Genomic DNA, 16,903 nt, shown 5'->3' on the forward strand with positions numbered 1-16,903 from the left:
TTTCTACTAAATAGACGAAATTGGCCTTAGCGGTTTTCATATCTGCATAGCTTCCTCTAACTCAGATATTCAGGAAAAAGCTATCAAAAATGCTAAATTATATCCACCGTGATAAATTTATCTTAATTTTTTTATAACTTAAAAAACTTCAAACTACCCCTCCAATTATCGGTAATTATAATCTTTTCACGGAGATTGAAAATAGCGTCGCCCAAAAGAAATTATTAAGACGCTCGAATTCACGAGGCCCATAACAAAATGGGCTACGAACCGATCCACCTTGACCCGCTTCATGTCCGATGGAGTCTGGAAATTTCGACAGTGTGAAAGGAGAGGGGAATTCGAGACTGGTCGTTTCAGGTACGATTCTAGGGTTCATACCGCTTCCGATTTGCGTAGTGATTTCGCCCCCATATCGCTGCATTCGCGCCGATCCCGGAAACCGGCGCATCTTTTCCGATCGAGTGATCCGGAAGCGCGGCGAATTTGGTCGCGAAGTTTTTATCTTGGGGAGGGATTTTGGCTGAAACTTGATTTGCTCGCTGTTAGCATTCGAAAGATTCGATCTTGTTGTTGTTCGGCGGCGTTTTGATTTTTTTCGCGTGCGACAGGGGGGGAGATGTCGGGTTATGAGAATGTCGTCGGAGGGAAGCTGAAGCTGAAAGGGAAGGCTCTCGACGTGAAGGCTGGAGGAGTGAAGAAGAAGAAGAAGAAGAAGCAGCAGGAGACGCAGCATCAGGACCCTGTGTCCGAGGTCATCGAATCCGAGCTCTCCGCCGGTTCGTACCCGGTCTTTCAACTCTGCGTTTCTTTCTTGAATTTGGCTGCATACGGCCTTATTCCGCCGCGTAGGAGCAGTTAATTTCGTTGGAATTAGAGCGTTAGCTGACTTGATTCCCCCGGTCATCTTTATCGCATCCCGGAATAATTTCTTCTGTGATGTGCAGCAATGGCTTGTGTGGGTGTAGCTGCCATTTTTCTACCTGTGTATTGCTGTAGCAAATTTACATTTTTGTTGAGACTAATGAATGCGTTGTGCGATGGGCAATTGGGTTTTCTTATACACGTTTGAGGCAACTTCCTGTTTCAACTTATTGTATAAAATCAGTTTTACCATGCGAAGAATCTGATGGCAAATAATTGTGGCAAGTCTTATCTGAGATTTTGGTTACTTCCGTAGGCGAGGGTGCGGCGCTGTCGAATGAACCTATTGAAGACGAGATCAATGATGAGAGCAAGTTGAGCGAAGAAGGCAAGGAGGCTGCTCCGTATGACCACCAGCTGACGCCTGCTGAAAAGCGATACATAGAGCAGAGGGAGCAGATCGATGTCAAGAAACTGGCGAAGACAGCTAACAAATCTCACCGCGACAGGATACAGGATTTCAACCAGTACCTTGCAAACATGAGCGAACATTATGACATCCCGAAAGTTGGCCCAGGATAACTGAGGATCGATTCCATGAGCATGAAGGTCGCCAGATCAAATTTCCTGTATGTTACTGAGATTTCACTACTTCTGTGCATTATGTCATTGTTGAACCTTGATTAAGTTTTTCGACCAAGTTTGGCAATGTGTGATGGAGCAGCTATCGTAACCTTTTCTCCCTCCTTTTCTTGATATCTAATTGAAAGAAGATATTGGGATTAGCTCTTGAAATTTAGTTGATCTTTTTTAGGCTTTCTTTTTAAGTTGTGTTGGAAATGGTTACGATTAAATACTTCTGATTCTCAAGAAAGTTCTCTGAAGAGAACTAAGAGCACTTGAAGTCATTGAAAATGAGTAAAGTTTGATGGGTCCTCTCGCACCGCATTGATAAGAACTCAATTAGCACTTACTACCTAATTTATACGAAGCTTTGCTGAACAACGAGGAAGATACAAATTATTATGCCAAGACTTGAAGCCGATTTAGTAACATTGCTTCTCCCGGACCCTTGGATTCAGAAGCAGCCAATACTCAGATTTGTTTGCAATGCCATTTTACTAAGTTTCTTGTGCTTTTCTATGTTTTCTTGAGAATCGTCCTGATTATGTCCTTTCCCTATTGTCAGTAAACAGAGACTATTGTCCGAGTACATGGTTCTTGGAAGGCTTAATTAAGAAACACCAGAGACATTCTGATATCCATTGAGAACCACTGCTTCCCCCATTGGTACGTGACTAGACCTTTGTAAACTTCCTACTGGATAATACAACGATCCCCGTGGGCACCAGAACAACAAGTGCAAGAAGTGTATACTTTAAGCTTCGTCTCATGCCAAATCACACCTAATTATTTTTTGTAAACACAAGGGACCGTTGGTCAAACCACATTAAATAAGCAAAGACCATTGGGAATCACTCAGCGTGTTTTCTCACCGGATGCCCCGGAAGAGACAGAACAGTTTGCATCTTATTGTGTGCATTCAACCAAAATAAGAATGATAGCCAAAGGCTGGAGCTGGCAATCTTTATCTATGGACACTCTTTGATTCTGATGCACAGCCAAATGGGGCCAGTGAGCTTTTTCGGCGCAGGCGCCAGAAACATCGACCTGGTGATCCATCTCAGTATAGAACTTTTGGCTCAGCGTGTTTCATCCTCTAGATTGCGGAAACCAGCTGTTAGATCCTCATGCAGCTTCTTAAACTTTGCAACCAGAGCTTCTTCTCCTTCAGCTGGATCCTCAAATTTCTGGGACCTACATATGTAAACCACCAAATTAGAAGATCCAATGAGCCCTCTAAATTCGCTCTCACAAGTGCAATTAGTATACTTACACCAAACGGTAGAAGAGATCTCCCACCCGATGCTTGATGAGGGTGTAAGTTATCTTCTGACCATCCATACCAGCAGCTCTCTCCACAGCCTGCATAAGTGATCGAGTCTACTCTCACAAAGGAATCCCCACACAATCCACTTAAATTGGATCTGAACAGATACATATGAAACTGCAAGTTCACAGTGAATTTGACATCTCTTTTGACAAAGTTAAGAAGCATCTCCAAAAGTGTGATTTCACAAGTAATCCAACATATACTGAATTTAACCACTGAGGGTTCGCCCCAGTGGTCACCTTTCCAACTTGGAAGGGGGAGGTGTGGGGTTCAAATCCCCACCTCCTCAGAGGGGATTGGGGTGGGGACGATTTCATTTAAGGAGTGGGTTTCGACTCCCACGCCTTGTAAGGAGGCAGGGCAAAAGTTTGAGAATGATTGTTAGAGTAGGATTAGAGTAGGACCAACCAAAAAAAAAAAAAAACATATACTGAATTTCATCATCAATACCATAAAGAGGGTGATCTTGTACTCCTACAAGTGCCTCTAACTAGCACACGACGAGCTAAATTTATTACTACTGCTGTTCAGTATTCACTGCTTATCCTGATTATTTTGAAATGCAAAATAAAGTTGAATTCAGACATATATGAAATCAAACTATAGACAAGACGAAACATAAGATTAAGAAGCATGCTAACAGCCAGAGAGAGAGAGGGGGGAGAGAGAGAGAGAGAGAGAGAGAGCACACGAAATATTGGAAGAAAAAACTCTTACCTGGTTGGCCAAATTATAGAAATGGATGATATTGCGCATCATCCAAACAGACTTGTAAAAGGGGCAAAATTTATCATACCTGTCAAATTTGATGGAGAACAATGTTCCTCTCAGAAAAGACCACCAAAGGATGTAATATGAAAATAATACATTAGGCAAGACTCACCAACGGTGAGCAATGTAATCTTGTACTTACGGAGTAAAAGCATTCTGAGCAAGATAATCTTCCCTCAAGAGCTTCGCAGTTTCCAGTGTAATTTTATCTCCTTCTGCTAAAGCATCTTTGCCCACGAGCTGCAGTTAAAAAGAAAGCCAAATATCCATATTATCAACAGTTGCTTCACATGTCAGAGGATATGCAAACACGGAATAGTATACATGATCCATGTGAACAGAGTTGGTCAGAGGAAAAGTATACATGATACATGTAAATAGAGTCGGTGACAGTTTAAACAAAAATTTAATCATCGAAAAAAAAAACATACCTGCACAATTTCGTTCAAATCATCTTCTCTCTGAAGCACCTCACGAGCCTTTGTCCTGATGTTGATAAAATCTGGATCAAATTGGTCGTAGAATGATTCCAATGCCTGTGTAGTATAAAGGGTCTAAGTTAAATATGTTCAAAAACAGCACTCGCGGTGTATGTTTTCATTTGAGGACAGCCTAAGGTATTTCACAAAAGAACCTATAAGCCTTGCACACACGTATGCCCAGTTTGGAGCTCACCGATGAATACTTTGAGTAAGAAATGAGCCAATTCACAGAAGGAAAATGTTTTCTCTGGGCAAGTTTCTTATCCAGACCCCAGAAGACCTGAGAATTACAAGAATGCAAATTATATTAAGGCTGTGTAGATAAGCTTTACTAAGGATAAAGTAAAGATGCATGTGAATGGAGACTAGAAAGGTTCAATGTCATAAACTGCCCAATCTTGCTTTCGTGTGTTATAATGGATTATCTGTAGAACATTGCCTAGGCTGCTTGTTAAGGTGACTTAAGCAATTAACCAAAAAAGTAAACATTAAGCTTCAGAAGTTGAAGAAGTTATAAACCAACAGATTCCTATCTCGTGATACTTTTCCAAAATATCTAAAGATAATTATCTTCACATGTGATTTACCACTGATCACTACACATGACATCAGCATGGCTCAAAGTTCAGAATATAAGTTAAAGAAGTACCTGGACAATGCTAAGGGTTGCAGATGTCACAGGATCTGAAAAATCTCCTCCAGGAGGAGAAACAGCACCAACAATAGTGACACTGCCTGTCCGCTCTGGCCCACCCAAACATTTTACCTTCCCAGCTCGTTCATAAAAGGATGCTAAACGTGCCGCTAGATACGCAGGATACCCGCTATCAGCAGGCATTTCTGCCTGTAGGATTTCGAGAATGAGAATTTCATGCACAAGAGATTTTCATTTCTGATTACGTGACAACTAATTATAGAAGAAAACACAATTGAATCCAGCACAAAGAGCACCAGGACATGGCAAAATGATTTTGCAGAGGCTGTCAGGTACAAAGACACATGAGAGCAACTTACCAGCCGTCCAGAGATTTCACGCAGTGCTTCTGCCCAACGAGATGTTGAATCTGCCATCATGCTGACATTGCGGCCCATATCCCTGAAGTATTCAGCAATAGTAATACCTGATAGATATACCAAAGTCAAACAGTGCTCCCATGTCCTCAAGTTTCCAATCCCTTCTCTTAAAAGTGAATACCCAATTAAGACAATGGAAAAATACACATTGGTTCAACACAAGATAAAAGTATACTAATTATCAATGTGAAAAATTATTCTTATGTCTTTTGCCCCCCTCCCGACTGATCCAAAATGATAAGTTGTCATGTTTTATTCTGTCCTATCTAATGGGGTCATCAGAAAACCAATGCAGACAAGAACCTCAACCAGTACACCCCTTAAAGCCACATGAGGAACCAAAATAAACCGGCAGAGGACATAGATTATACCAGTATAAATTGATGCCTCCCGAGCTGCCACAGGCATATTAGATGTATTGGCTACCAGTGTAGTACGCTTCATGACAGATTCTTCGCGACCATCAGGCAATGTCATGGTTAGTTGAGGGAAATCCATAAGAACCTGAAATACAGATCTTAAATATATTATCTTCAGCAGACAATAAGCAAAACATGAAATGATCAGTCACAACATGCACATACCTCTGCCATTTCATTTCCACGTTCTCCACAGCCAACATATACCACAGCTTCAGAGTTGGAATACTGCAAATGAGACAAGGTATATCTTTTCAATTAACTTATATAAAAGAAAAACTTTTATGGCAGTATCATCAATATATGGTGGAAGATGCCTGCCTAATCATCCTCAAACTAATGGTAACAAATACCTTCGAAAGAGCTTGACTAATCACAGTTTTCCCACAGCCAAATGCTCCAGGAATGGCACAGGTTCCACCAAGAACAGAAGGAAAAAGTGCATCGAGCACACGCTGTCATGAGATATAGCTACATTCAATACTTTTACAAGCAAAAGCAGTCACGAAAGTACTTTGGAGATATATTTTTGCATAGTCATTACCTGACCAGTAAGCAATGGAGTATCAGCAGCCAGCTTTGATGCAACTGGTCTAGGTGTACGAACTGGCCAAGTCTGAAAAGGATTACACAATATGGCACGAGATTTAAAAAGTGACCAAGGTCTCGACAAAGGCAGACACAAAATGCATCCATGTAACAAAAGTTGAAACCTGTAGCATGGTTAATTGCTTTTTGACGCCTTGAAACTCAAGTTCTAGCACCGTATCCTGCAATTGCAAACAGATCAAGAAGTCACCCCACAATTGTGTAAGGATCCTTCTACTGATGAGTTCAACAATCATGAGCTGCCTCTAGAGGACAGAAGTCCATCCGACAGTAACGAACTTCTTTAATTAGGTTATGGCAATGGATCATTTGTTGAAAGGAGAGTATACTTTGAAAAACTGTCAGATTATATATTGAAATACAGAGACTTGCATCTATGGGATGTAAATGGGATCTTGACCAATGAGATTTTTCATGATCACTTCTGTGTCATCTTGAAACAAAATATACTCAGAGGCCAAAGGTCGCCATAGAATCTTGCTCCATTCAACATTTGAACAGGATAAGAATATAGCAAGCAAAAGCTGGTACACAGAATCCCTTATCAGCAAATTGTTCATCAAATGACCTTCCTTCTTTAAGAGTCATGTGATGTTGAGCATGCCACAAGTACATATGAAGATCATCGAAAGACCAAGATAATATGACATATTATCGTGCATCTTAATAGATGAAACATATGCAACAAAAATACCAAGCGCCTCGGTGATTTCGACACTGAATTTAAGAACTAAAGATTAAAAACCAGTTTTAGCTACAACCTACGTGGCTAGGCAAAGTATTGACAAAAAGCGGACCAACCTTCAATGAATATTGACCAGGCGGTGCAATGTAAGTGATTTTTCCCATGGAGTCAGGAGGTAGCGCAACATGATGTTGCATTAAACTATTCTCGAAGACGGTCTGCAATAACACGAACCCATATGGAAACTTGATTAAAGCAGAACAGAAAGCAAATGAAAGCAGGCCTGACCCTAATAAGGTACAAACTTCCATAAATTTCCTAGATGAAACTAACTTACAGCATATAGGTCTCCTCCTGTCAAAAGATCACCTTCACCTGCGTCCAACAATTGCAAGTCGATTGATGAATGAACATCCATACCAGGTCAGTCCAATATCAATTGGATTTAAATGTTACCGATTTTTTTAGGCTGAAACTCCCAGAGTATGTCTTTGTCTAGAGCAGGAACAGATACACCACGAGGAATATAGACGTCACCAGATATTTTGGCAATGGTTTTCAAGGGTCTCTGAAATTGTGACAGCACATTTAGAGCCACGAACCAAAGACTAGTAAGCCACAAATAATAGAAAGGCATCGGGGTAGACCTGAATTCCGTCAAAAATGTTTCCCAAGATTCCAGGACCCAACTCCACCGACAGAGGCTGTAAATGGACATGACATTGTCATTTGCAAATGGACAAGAATATGCAATAACAGAGGCAAAGGAAGACAAATGAGACAGCGAATCACCTTATGCGTCCTCAGAACAGGGTCGTTGACCATCAATCCAGCTGTTTCTTCATAAACTGAAATTACATAAAACAACTTTTCTCCATCAAAACTGCTCCATACACACAGACACATAAGAGCTGAAGACACGCACGTACATAACATCTGATGGTAAATGAGTCAGAGAAGGAAGATGAACCTTGGATAGTCGCAGAATCTCCCTCCAGACGAATGATTTCACCAATGAGTTTATCATAACCGACGCGAACTAACTCGTACATGGCCGCCCCACCCATGCCATCGGCCACCACCACAGGACCCGACACCTGAGACGCAATAGTTCTTTGAGCACTGACTGAAGGGTACAACTCAAAGCACAAAGCAAAAATACAAAGCCAGGCAGACAGACGGACAGACAGAAAGTTTGCCGCCTTCTTCAATCGCAGCGAATTCGCCGATTCGGTTCAAGGAGAGATCTTTACACTCCCGTATAATGGGAGACGGGCAGAGGCAATATTATATTCTTCCCGTGCATCACACTATCATCACATCTACCTCTCAGTGCTATCACCAGACAATCTCGAATATTCTCAGCCCAAAAAGCGCGCGCTCCATCTAAAGTAAGGCGCTGAATTCAGTCCTAGCGAGCTAAAGCTACTGAATAAGTCAAAAAAAATAAAATAAAAAATCAAACTTGACCAACGCAGAACGCGAGATCACAAAACCCAGATGCGATCAAGCGCGAGCCGTCGTCCCACGTACTCCCGTCAACCCAAAACGGATACCGAACCAACCAGAAGGAATCCCATCCGGGGGGGAGACGGGGGAAAAAGGCCGCACCTTTCGGACGTATCCGTACTCGCTCTCCTTCTCGGAGTCCTCGAACGTCGTGAGGCGAGATCCGTAGGCGGACGCCATTTACGGCGGCGGGCGTGAAGCTCTCTCGCGATCCGAAGCGACGAACTGAGAGATTCAGAAAGAGAGAGAAGAGAGAGAAGCAGGCAGAAAAAGGGAAGTTGCTTTTCAGGGGCACGGGAAAGAGGGAGTGGGAGTGGAGGAAGCTCGCTGGCTGGCTGGCTCGCTGCAGAGATCGTCGTCGTTATGTCGGGGATGACGACGCGGTGGCCTGCTGTCGATGGTCGATTTTCTTTTTCTTTTTTTTTGTTACTATTTTTTTTTTTTTAACTTTTTGCCAATAATTAGCATCCTCGTCCTTTGTCTGCTTTCTCATTCCTCGCCCGCCCCCATGAGTACAGCTGCGTCCCCGAAACGTCCCGTCTCGGAGGGCCGGAGGCAACGACGCCGTTTCTCGAGCTCCGCTTTGTTCTGTTTTCGATTGAGATTTGTGGTTAGGTACCCTGAGTTTTGTTCAAATTAGAAAGAGCCAAGACCACGAAAAGCACCTTCAAACTCTATCCGTTGCAATATATTTTACTCTAAATCTTTTTATGAGACACGAAAAATCTTAAACTTTTGCATTCATCATCAAGGTTCCCTTAATAAACAATGTTAAAAATCTGTATATATGGACATTGAAAGCAAATAGTGTTGATGAAATCTTGATGGAGGATAATTTTAGGCAAATGTGTCATGGTAGGTATAGCTCTAAGTTTTTTATATCACGAAAAGTATTCATGATAAATATATCACAATAAGTATATGACATGCAGGCAAAAATAAAAACATCAATATAACAAAAATTGTCATTTGCAATAGCACCCTTATTGATTATCTCTCCTCTATTTTCACTAGTAGTCTCGATCACCAAATCCCATGAATATATGGCACCCTTATCAATTATCTCTCCTCCATTTCCACCGGTAGCCTTAATCATCAAATCCCGTGAGTATATGCTATATGCTACATTGAAATGCATTGAAGTTTTGAATCAAAATTTGGTGGATGAGTTGAGTGATTTTTTATAGGGGTGTGCATTGATTTTGGTCCAACTTGAGAACCAAATCAAACCAATCGATTTTGGGGAGTTTCTAAGGAGATTGGTCCCATTCCCAATTTCACATAAGGAACTCGATCGATGGATTTGTTAATATTGAGAAACTTCTGTTTGTAGAGAATAGAAGAAATCACTGGTTATATCGACCATGAAACCAAGCAAGGTAGATCGGTTCTTGGTTCCACAATTGGGAACCGACATGTTTGATCCGATTTTAGGTTTTAGGGTGGAAACCGTCCCATCATGTACCCCTAATATATGACTCAATTTCACTACTCTTGAGATCGGCCATTTTGAACATGGCATGCTAAACTCTATGAACTCTTGATTTGCTCTACTCATTCTAGGAAAAATTCTAAATGAGAACTATAAATACCATTATTTTCTCAAATAGAGGTGTAAAGTGGATATTATTTTGTATTATGGCTTGAAGTACTTTTATTTTTCTTAATTAAGAGTTTGGAATGGATATTATTTCAAATAAAAACTTGAAACGGCTACGTTAGTTCTAAAGAATGACCTAACTTTCCAGTTTGTTAAAGACATTTTCATCCCTTACCTTTTTTGAATAGTTTATTTATTTTTTATGGTTTTCTTTGTCTTCTTTGCCAGCGGTCGATGATGTCCAAAAGAGATGTTGCCCAATCTGGTAAGGGCCATCCTCGCTAGCCACAAGTAAGGGACAGCCACCCTCTCCAGAGTTGGGCGAGAGTCACATTGCTAGTGGCCAGTGGGGGCTTGTAGGGCCTTAACGAGGGTCATTGAGTCCTATATGAAGAGAAAGAAATAATTTAAAATTAAAATTGTCTTTGGACGAAAATGCCTTCAATTGGTTGGAAATCTTTAACCAATCAATGATCGGCAATGTTTGGTCTTTATTTAAGACCAACATTATTTATTTTTAGACTTTTATTTAAGAAAAATAAGGGCACTTCGAACTCTTATTTAAAATTTGTCCTCAATATAAATATATTTTTGCCGATAGACATACTTCCATCTATAAATTGAGATAGTATATTAACGAATAAAAGGAGGTGAATCAGTGAGAACCAAAATAGTACTGCGAAGGAACGAAAAGAACGATGAAAAGAACCCTCCATTTGAAGAGCCTCAGCCGCATGTATCGGTGTACTTCCCCTCAATTAAATTCGAGGGTCAGGCGAGGTTCGGAATTAGATTCCACCGCAACCCAAAAACGTGTGGAGGAGAAGAGGGGACTTCTTAAAGGTTGAGGTGGGCCCCCCTCTTCCGGGATGGCAAAAGCCGGGCGGAACATCTGCCGCCTGTCCTGTCCTCGGCCCCCGAAAGTCCCCAGCCCCGACAAAACATCCTACGCAGCCTCCCCCGCACGTACGTACTCCGAAAACGTACTCGGGCGGGCGGGCGGGCGGACAGACACGACGCGCCCGACCAACCACCGCCAACTGTAAACCTCGACTCCATCGACCCTCTCGGCCCTGCCGCCGTCTCTCCGTCCACCCGGAGCTGACGGCAGCGCTCCCTCCCCTCGCGCTCGCGACCCGCGTCTCCAATCATCTTCTTCTTCTTCTTCTTCTTCAGGTGGGTTTTTACTGTTTCGTCTGGGGTACGGTCGTTTTTTGGAGCTGCTCTTTTCTTGGGATTTTCCAGCTCGATTCCGGGGATCGCCTGCGCTCTTTGAGTCTCGCGGCTTTGAACATGAGCTGCCGGATTATGGGTTCTTTTTTTTCCGTTCTTGATTGTCCCGTCGGCAGCAGAGGTTGCCCGGATTTTAGCTGGGCTCTGCTCCTGTTCCTGTCTTTAGTTTTCCTTCTTCTTTTCTCTTTTTTCGTTGGAAGCAAGCGGTAGATAACGTGATTTGAGACTCCGATGCTCGTGGACTTTGGGATTGGTTTACGATCGTACGACACGAAGCTTGGTTTCTGTTTAAGTGTCTTTTGCCTGTGCCCGATTGTCTTCGTTTGCCATTTGTTTCGGTATTTTTGGAGTGAGCTGAAACTGTTGGCCAGTTACTTAATAAGACTGGATGGCAAAGTGGACTGGATTTAGCAGACTGGTTCTTTTCCCCTTCGATTGCTGAAAGACCAGACTGCTTTGATCATCTTTTGCGATTTTTTTGCTTGCTCTTGCCTTCAAAATTGTTGGGCTGTCTGGATTATCCACTATCATTGAAGAGGACATCATCATCTGCATACTTTTGTCGGTGCTTATGGGTTTGCATTTCTTGCTGGAATTTCTTTCCCCAAACTCCATAAATTCCATATCTGAAGTAACAGATGTCCATTTCCCGTATCTTTACACTTGTGGCAGTTCATCCTCTCTGGTCACTTGCCATTTGTTCATTCCTCAACCCTTCAGTAGATCTCTAGGTGCTGAAGTAATTGTATGCGTTCAACTGGGGCTTTGTCTTTCAGAACTTGCTGGGTTGAAATTTTTCACCTCGGTAGATGTCTATATATGTTTGCTTCATGTTCAATCTTTCTGAATTGTACGAGGAAGTCACTTATGGACGTTGCTGATTTGATCCCTTTAAATCTTATTTCAGAATATCAATGACAAATGGCAGCGATGTTGATGCTTTAGTCTCGGGGGATAACTTTATTGGGAAGCTTCCTGACCATCTCTTGATAGAAATTTTTGTCCGGGTCCCTGTCACAGAGTGGGCACAGATATCTTGTGTTAAAAAGCATTGGGCAAACCTATTCCGTGGGGAATGTTTGTGGCAAGCTGCTCTTGTGAAGTCCTATCCTTTGGCTAGCCAAGCAAAACGGTGGCCAGGTCCAATTCCACGAGGGTTGAGCAGACGGTAAAGTTTCCTTTTTCTGTTTTTTCACGCGTGTTTGCACACACATAGACGTGTAGAACAAAATAAATGATTTCCATGGCATTCACAGTTCTGCTTGTTGAAACATGCATGACAATTTGCATGGAGTCTAACGCCACGCGAATACATACTCAAACTATTACTATATAAACTATTCTTTGTAGCACTTCTTGCCTTTTTCTTATTGGCCACACACTCATGACTTTCTTATTGTGGATATGGTATGCACCTTCTGAACAGCTTTAAATCACGTATCCTCTCAGTTAATGCATCTCATCTCCTTCGACTTCAATGAAATGTCTTTTTAGCTGCATAGTTGGTGTGCTAGCTATATTTCATGATTCACAGTGTACTTTACAACATGTGCCCTGATGAGAAAATAGACTATCTGTGTAAGCTTGTCCAACTGCATAATATGACTAGGGTGTTGTAGCAGACTTCTCTAGCAAATTTTGTGAATCCTGAATTCATCTTAGTTTAGCTGTTTTTGAAGAAAAATTCAATTTGCAAGCACAGTCATGTTTTAACCTGCTGCCCAATGATCTCAGGAGATTCGTGGCTTTGTATATAAGTAAACAGATTTTTTCTCTCGATGGAGATATGGATGAAATAGTGGGCCATGCTTATCTATTTTTGAAAGAGCAGCTTGAACTTTCAACAATGCCTCCTTCCGCGGTTCTTCATGGAACAATGATTGGTATGGCATTTTTTAAACCCAGGTCCTCTTTCTGGTTAGGCTAATGCAGTTCAGGTTAGCTGTTGGATTATGTAAGATAAGCTCTTCCAGTTACATTGATCATCTTTGATTAATATATTGATGCTAGTATTCTGTGAAGTTTGATGGTAAACAAAAACTTACTATCTAGAAAAAAGGACTGATAGAGCATTGCTTATGTGCTGAATTTCTAGTTTGGCCCTATATGGAAAATGGATAATGGCAAGTGCATGAGACACATCTGTTGCTATAAGTGATATTTCTATCTCGTTCTTACGGTAAACTTCTGACCTTGAAAGTTGCCCTGTTGGCAGATCAGTTCATAGCTTGTGGAAAGTCAAGAGACGTGGCAAATGAGCTTGCTTCACAGATTTGGATTGCTGTTCTGGACAACTTGGAGGAAAATGAACACACCTTTCTCTTGCTGAAACGTCTTGCCCAAGAAGCTGATGTGAGTTAGTCTTGGACCATTCTTTGGCCTTGTAATGCGCATTCTCATTTGCATAATTGTTGAAGGGGCATATATACATACATTTTTCTTTTCTTGGTGAGTCAGGGGTTATAGGGCAGGGTATGCCCATGGCATTTGAGGATGTCATTTATAGTTTATGCGAGGGAAGTTTTGATTGCAGTAAGCATGTACATAAATATACTGACTGATATTTAGTGACATCTATTGGTAATTAATCTAAGTTAAGATGTCTACAGAGTGTGTAATAGCTTTCTTTGGTTGCTTATCACTTGCTAATTATCCAAGATCCGACCAAGATCTGACTTTGAACTGCTCTCACTTTAAGAAGTATGCTTAATATCCTGAGGGCTTCTTGCTATGTCGTATGAAATGATCTGCTGAATATAGCATTTTAATGAATAACATGGTGTCTAATGTGATTGACTTCAAAATGAAGTGCTCAGTAGATTTCCATTCTGGCAATGCATTGAAGGAAAGAAAATTTTGCTCTTTTCAATTCCCAAGTGCTTCATGAGTAGCTGAACTGCGATCATAGTATCTTGCATTTAATAATGATGGATTTCTTCCTGATGGGAACACAAGTTCTCTCAAAGCTCGGGAATCTTTTTCTTCTTGAAGTAGTCTTTCTGACAAGGAACGACATGGTAATGCTTATGACATGTCGAATGTGTGCTTCCCTGTGCACGTGTGAAACTCATCCAACGCTTGCTGCAGGTTTTTCTTCCATACCCTTATTCAAGATCGAGCAAGATCCAGTGGAGAGTGTTTGAGAAGCTGTTCACTGATTTCCGCGATTGCTTCAACCACGTGGACTACTACGACGTATTGTCGTGCGCCAAGAACAGGTTCCAACCGATCCCGTCGGCTTGGTTAGGTTATTAGCCATATTTACTTACACTTAGATGTACAGAACTAAAAGGCTCATACCGGTTCTTGCTATCTGAGGCGTGGATATGCATATGTAACTGTAACATATTGTATATTCCCTGTGAGCTAAACGTGAGAGCTCTTAGAATCTGCCAGTGGCAGATCGATTTGAGGTATGCTCATCTCTGCACAAGACTCTGCAATAAGCGTGAGCATTTCATTTGTAATTGCATCGGACTTTTTTTCGGTTTTTTCGGATGTCAATGAGATTTTCGACAGCAGCCGGCACCCGGCTAGGCTAGTCGCCCATCGGCGCCGCAGTTCTTCCATGCCTTCGTTTCCGGATCGTCAAGAAACGAGTTCTAGACATGATCGATGAGTGGGTCAAGTCTATGGTCGGGCCTAGAAATCCTTATCTAAACCTACCACGATGAATTTACCTTTCGACCGAACCCGACCGGACTGGATGGGGATTTTAGAGCTGGACGGGTGGGGAGGACGACGATCACCTCCGTGGGATAGCCCTAAGAGAATGCGCATGTACGATGATTCGAGTTCATGCACCGGATCGCATCGACTAGCTCGAACGAGAAACTAACAAAATTCATCGAATCGTCTATCAATCTTGTCCGGGATTGAAGGCGACATGTCAGCTTCCTCCTTCAGCGTCGGCCGTTGATTTTGAGGAAGAAAGGACGATGAGCCACGTGTGGAGGAGCGTTGACTTTGGGGGCAAGAGCTGGTGAGCCAATGACCGATCGAGCCGCTTGCGTTTTTAGCTTATTTCGGACGTCTCCATTGCTTTCTACGCCAAATTGATTTGATTAATCCTATTGTTGTTGTCGTCGTTGTTATTATTGCACGACCAGGATTAAAATAATTTTATACTTTTTGTCTGTTCTGGTAATTTAATTATTCATCAAGTTTATGCTTTTTTCTATTTTATACAATTTGTTTGGGATTCGAATTCTAAATTATCTTCGTCCTTAACCAAACCCCCCACTCACGCAAATTGCGCTAGGTCGCTTGACCAGTGGCAACTGCATTACATAAAGTCTCGTAAAGTCCTGGATAGAAAACGCAATGCGAATCGAATCCTTTTTTATTTTGTTATAACCTCCGAGAAAATTTAAATTGAGACTATTTCAACTCTTATCAATTTTGTCTCCATATGCTACATGGTGGATAATATATGCAAGATACTGCAGAGTCAACCATTTGGTTTGGTTCACAAGCTATTCTGACTCAATATTAAGAAAATTGTTCAAAAAATTCTAAACTTATTATACAGCAATCAATTCGATCATATACTTTTCAAATTAAATAATTTGGTCCTAAATATTTTGATGATTTGTTAATTTTGTCATCTTGGTCAATTTTTACTTAAAATTGCTAACAGAGTAGCTAATGTCTTATGTTATACGATTAGTGCCGATGTGGATGATTTTTGCAATTTTTTTGACTTTTTTCTTCTATTCTTTTTTTTTTCCCTCTTTCTCCATTGCTCGCCCGCCATAGGCAAGGGTCTTGGGGACCAACAACGGGGAAAAAGGATTTTCTTCTCATGAGCGAGGTTCCTTGTAATCGGTTGGCACTGACTGGACAACCACATTAATAAATTTTTTTTTTTATCAAGATTGGCTAGAAAATGACTAAACTATTGAATTGTCAAAATGTTTAGAATCGGATTAACTCGTCTGAAAATTTTATGACTGCATTAATTACCTTCTAATAGCAATTATCCCAACGAATATTACCCAATTAATGCTTTGATTAAGATCGGTGTTGTGGTGGTCTTAAGCGAAGACGAATCCATGCGTTTGCTAGAAGTTCAATACATCGACATGCACTGGATTAAATGCTAGATAGCCATGGTCTAATAATCTCAAACATCATCGCACATTTTTCTGGGGAACTTTCAAATGAATAAGAGCACACGAGATGCATGATCACTTTCATCAGCTCGACACTAGCTTCATTTCGTGGCAATTCAGGTTGAACCCATGAACACCATATCCATGCATGTTCGTGGAGGTTTCTCAAACGCCATTGTCGCAAGCTCCAAATCTTATGGAAAAATGGTGGCAAATGCTTATGCAAAAAAAAATAAAAAAAAATGATTGTCGGTGTCATCTATCATTCTCGGAATTGGGTGATCAATTTCTTGGTCTATTGGCACGAAATTACTTCGAATTTTGTTAATAATTGAAGGAAAGGGACGTGTGCATGGCCAAATTCAGACGTTGGGTAATCAGACAATGAATTGAGACGGCCCTACTGTGGTGGGCGCAGGCAGGCAACCTTAAAAGAAAAAAAAAAATGGAAACTTCGTATAAATATCTACGAAATACGTGGATAAATAATTTTGTTTATTTCGTACGTTTAAGGGGGTCGTCGTTTTCTCTGAATTTTCTCATGCGTAAATACCAAAAAAAGTCCCCCCACGGGGGTTTCCACGTGTCA

At 41.4% G+C, this 16,903-nt stretch overlaps 3 protein-coding genes across 5 annotated transcripts; 2 read left to right on the forward strand and 1 right to left on the reverse strand.

Moving 5' to 3' along the window:
* Positions 1-301: 301 nt before the first annotated feature.
* Positions 302-2,342, forward strand: LOC104450696 (protein FAM32A-like). Of its 3 annotated transcripts, XM_039315829.1 has the most exons (4): positions 302-360; positions 612-779; positions 1,181-1,493; positions 2,054-2,342. In XM_039315829.1, the coding sequence occupies exons 2-3, from the start codon at positions 620-622 to the stop codon at positions 1,444-1,446; spliced, it is 426 nt and encodes a 141-aa protein (XP_039171763.1). In that variant the 5' UTR covers positions 302-360; positions 612-619; the 3' UTR covers positions 1,447-1,493; positions 2,054-2,342. The 3 variants fall into 3 exon arrangements, with proteins under 3 accessions (XP_039171763.1, XP_010063673.3, XP_039171762.1); XM_010065371.3 differs by lacking the exon at positions 2,054-2,342 and having other exon boundaries at positions 1,181-1,659; XM_039315828.1 differs by lacking the exons at positions 302-360; positions 2,054-2,342 and adding an exon at positions 377-489 and having other exon boundaries at positions 1,181-1,659.
* Positions 2,258-8,739, reverse strand: LOC104450698 (V-type proton ATPase catalytic subunit A). Its single transcript, XM_010065372.3, has 20 exons — positions 8,470-8,739; positions 7,829-7,955; positions 7,651-7,706; positions 7,506-7,562; positions 7,315-7,426; positions 7,196-7,233; positions 6,975-7,076; positions 6,278-6,334; positions 6,109-6,180; positions 5,918-6,019; positions 5,730-5,792; positions 5,517-5,649; positions 5,086-5,192; positions 4,721-4,915; positions 4,265-4,351; positions 4,021-4,125; positions 3,732-3,829; positions 3,536-3,614; positions 2,762-2,850; positions 2,258-2,682 (listed from the first exon to the last, which is right to left on the reverse strand). Exons 1-20 carry the CDS (start codon positions 8,545-8,547, stop codon positions 2,568-2,570), a joined length of 1,872 nt encoding a protein of 623 aa, XP_010063674.1. The 5' UTR covers positions 8,548-8,739; the 3' UTR covers positions 2,258-2,567.
* A 2,397-nt stretch (positions 8,740-11,136) lies between these two features.
* LOC104450699 lies at positions 11,137-14,691 on the forward strand. The gene is made up of 5 exons (XM_010065375.3): positions 11,137-11,168; positions 12,108-12,368; positions 12,935-13,083; positions 13,416-13,552; positions 14,288-14,691. Exons 2-5 carry the CDS (start codon positions 12,115-12,117, stop codon positions 14,453-14,455), a joined length of 708 nt encoding a protein of 235 aa, XP_010063677.2. The 5' UTR covers positions 11,137-11,168; positions 12,108-12,114; the 3' UTR covers positions 14,456-14,691.
* The last annotated feature ends 2,212 nt before the right edge of the window (positions 14,692-16,903 follow it).

The sequence above is a fragment of the Eucalyptus grandis genome, chromosome 6 (genome assembly GCF_016545825.1).
Source record: "Eucalyptus grandis isolate ANBG69807.140 chromosome 6, ASM1654582v1, whole genome shotgun sequence".
Lineage (NCBI taxonomy): Eukaryota > Viridiplantae > Streptophyta > Magnoliopsida > Myrtales > Myrtaceae > Eucalyptus > Eucalyptus grandis.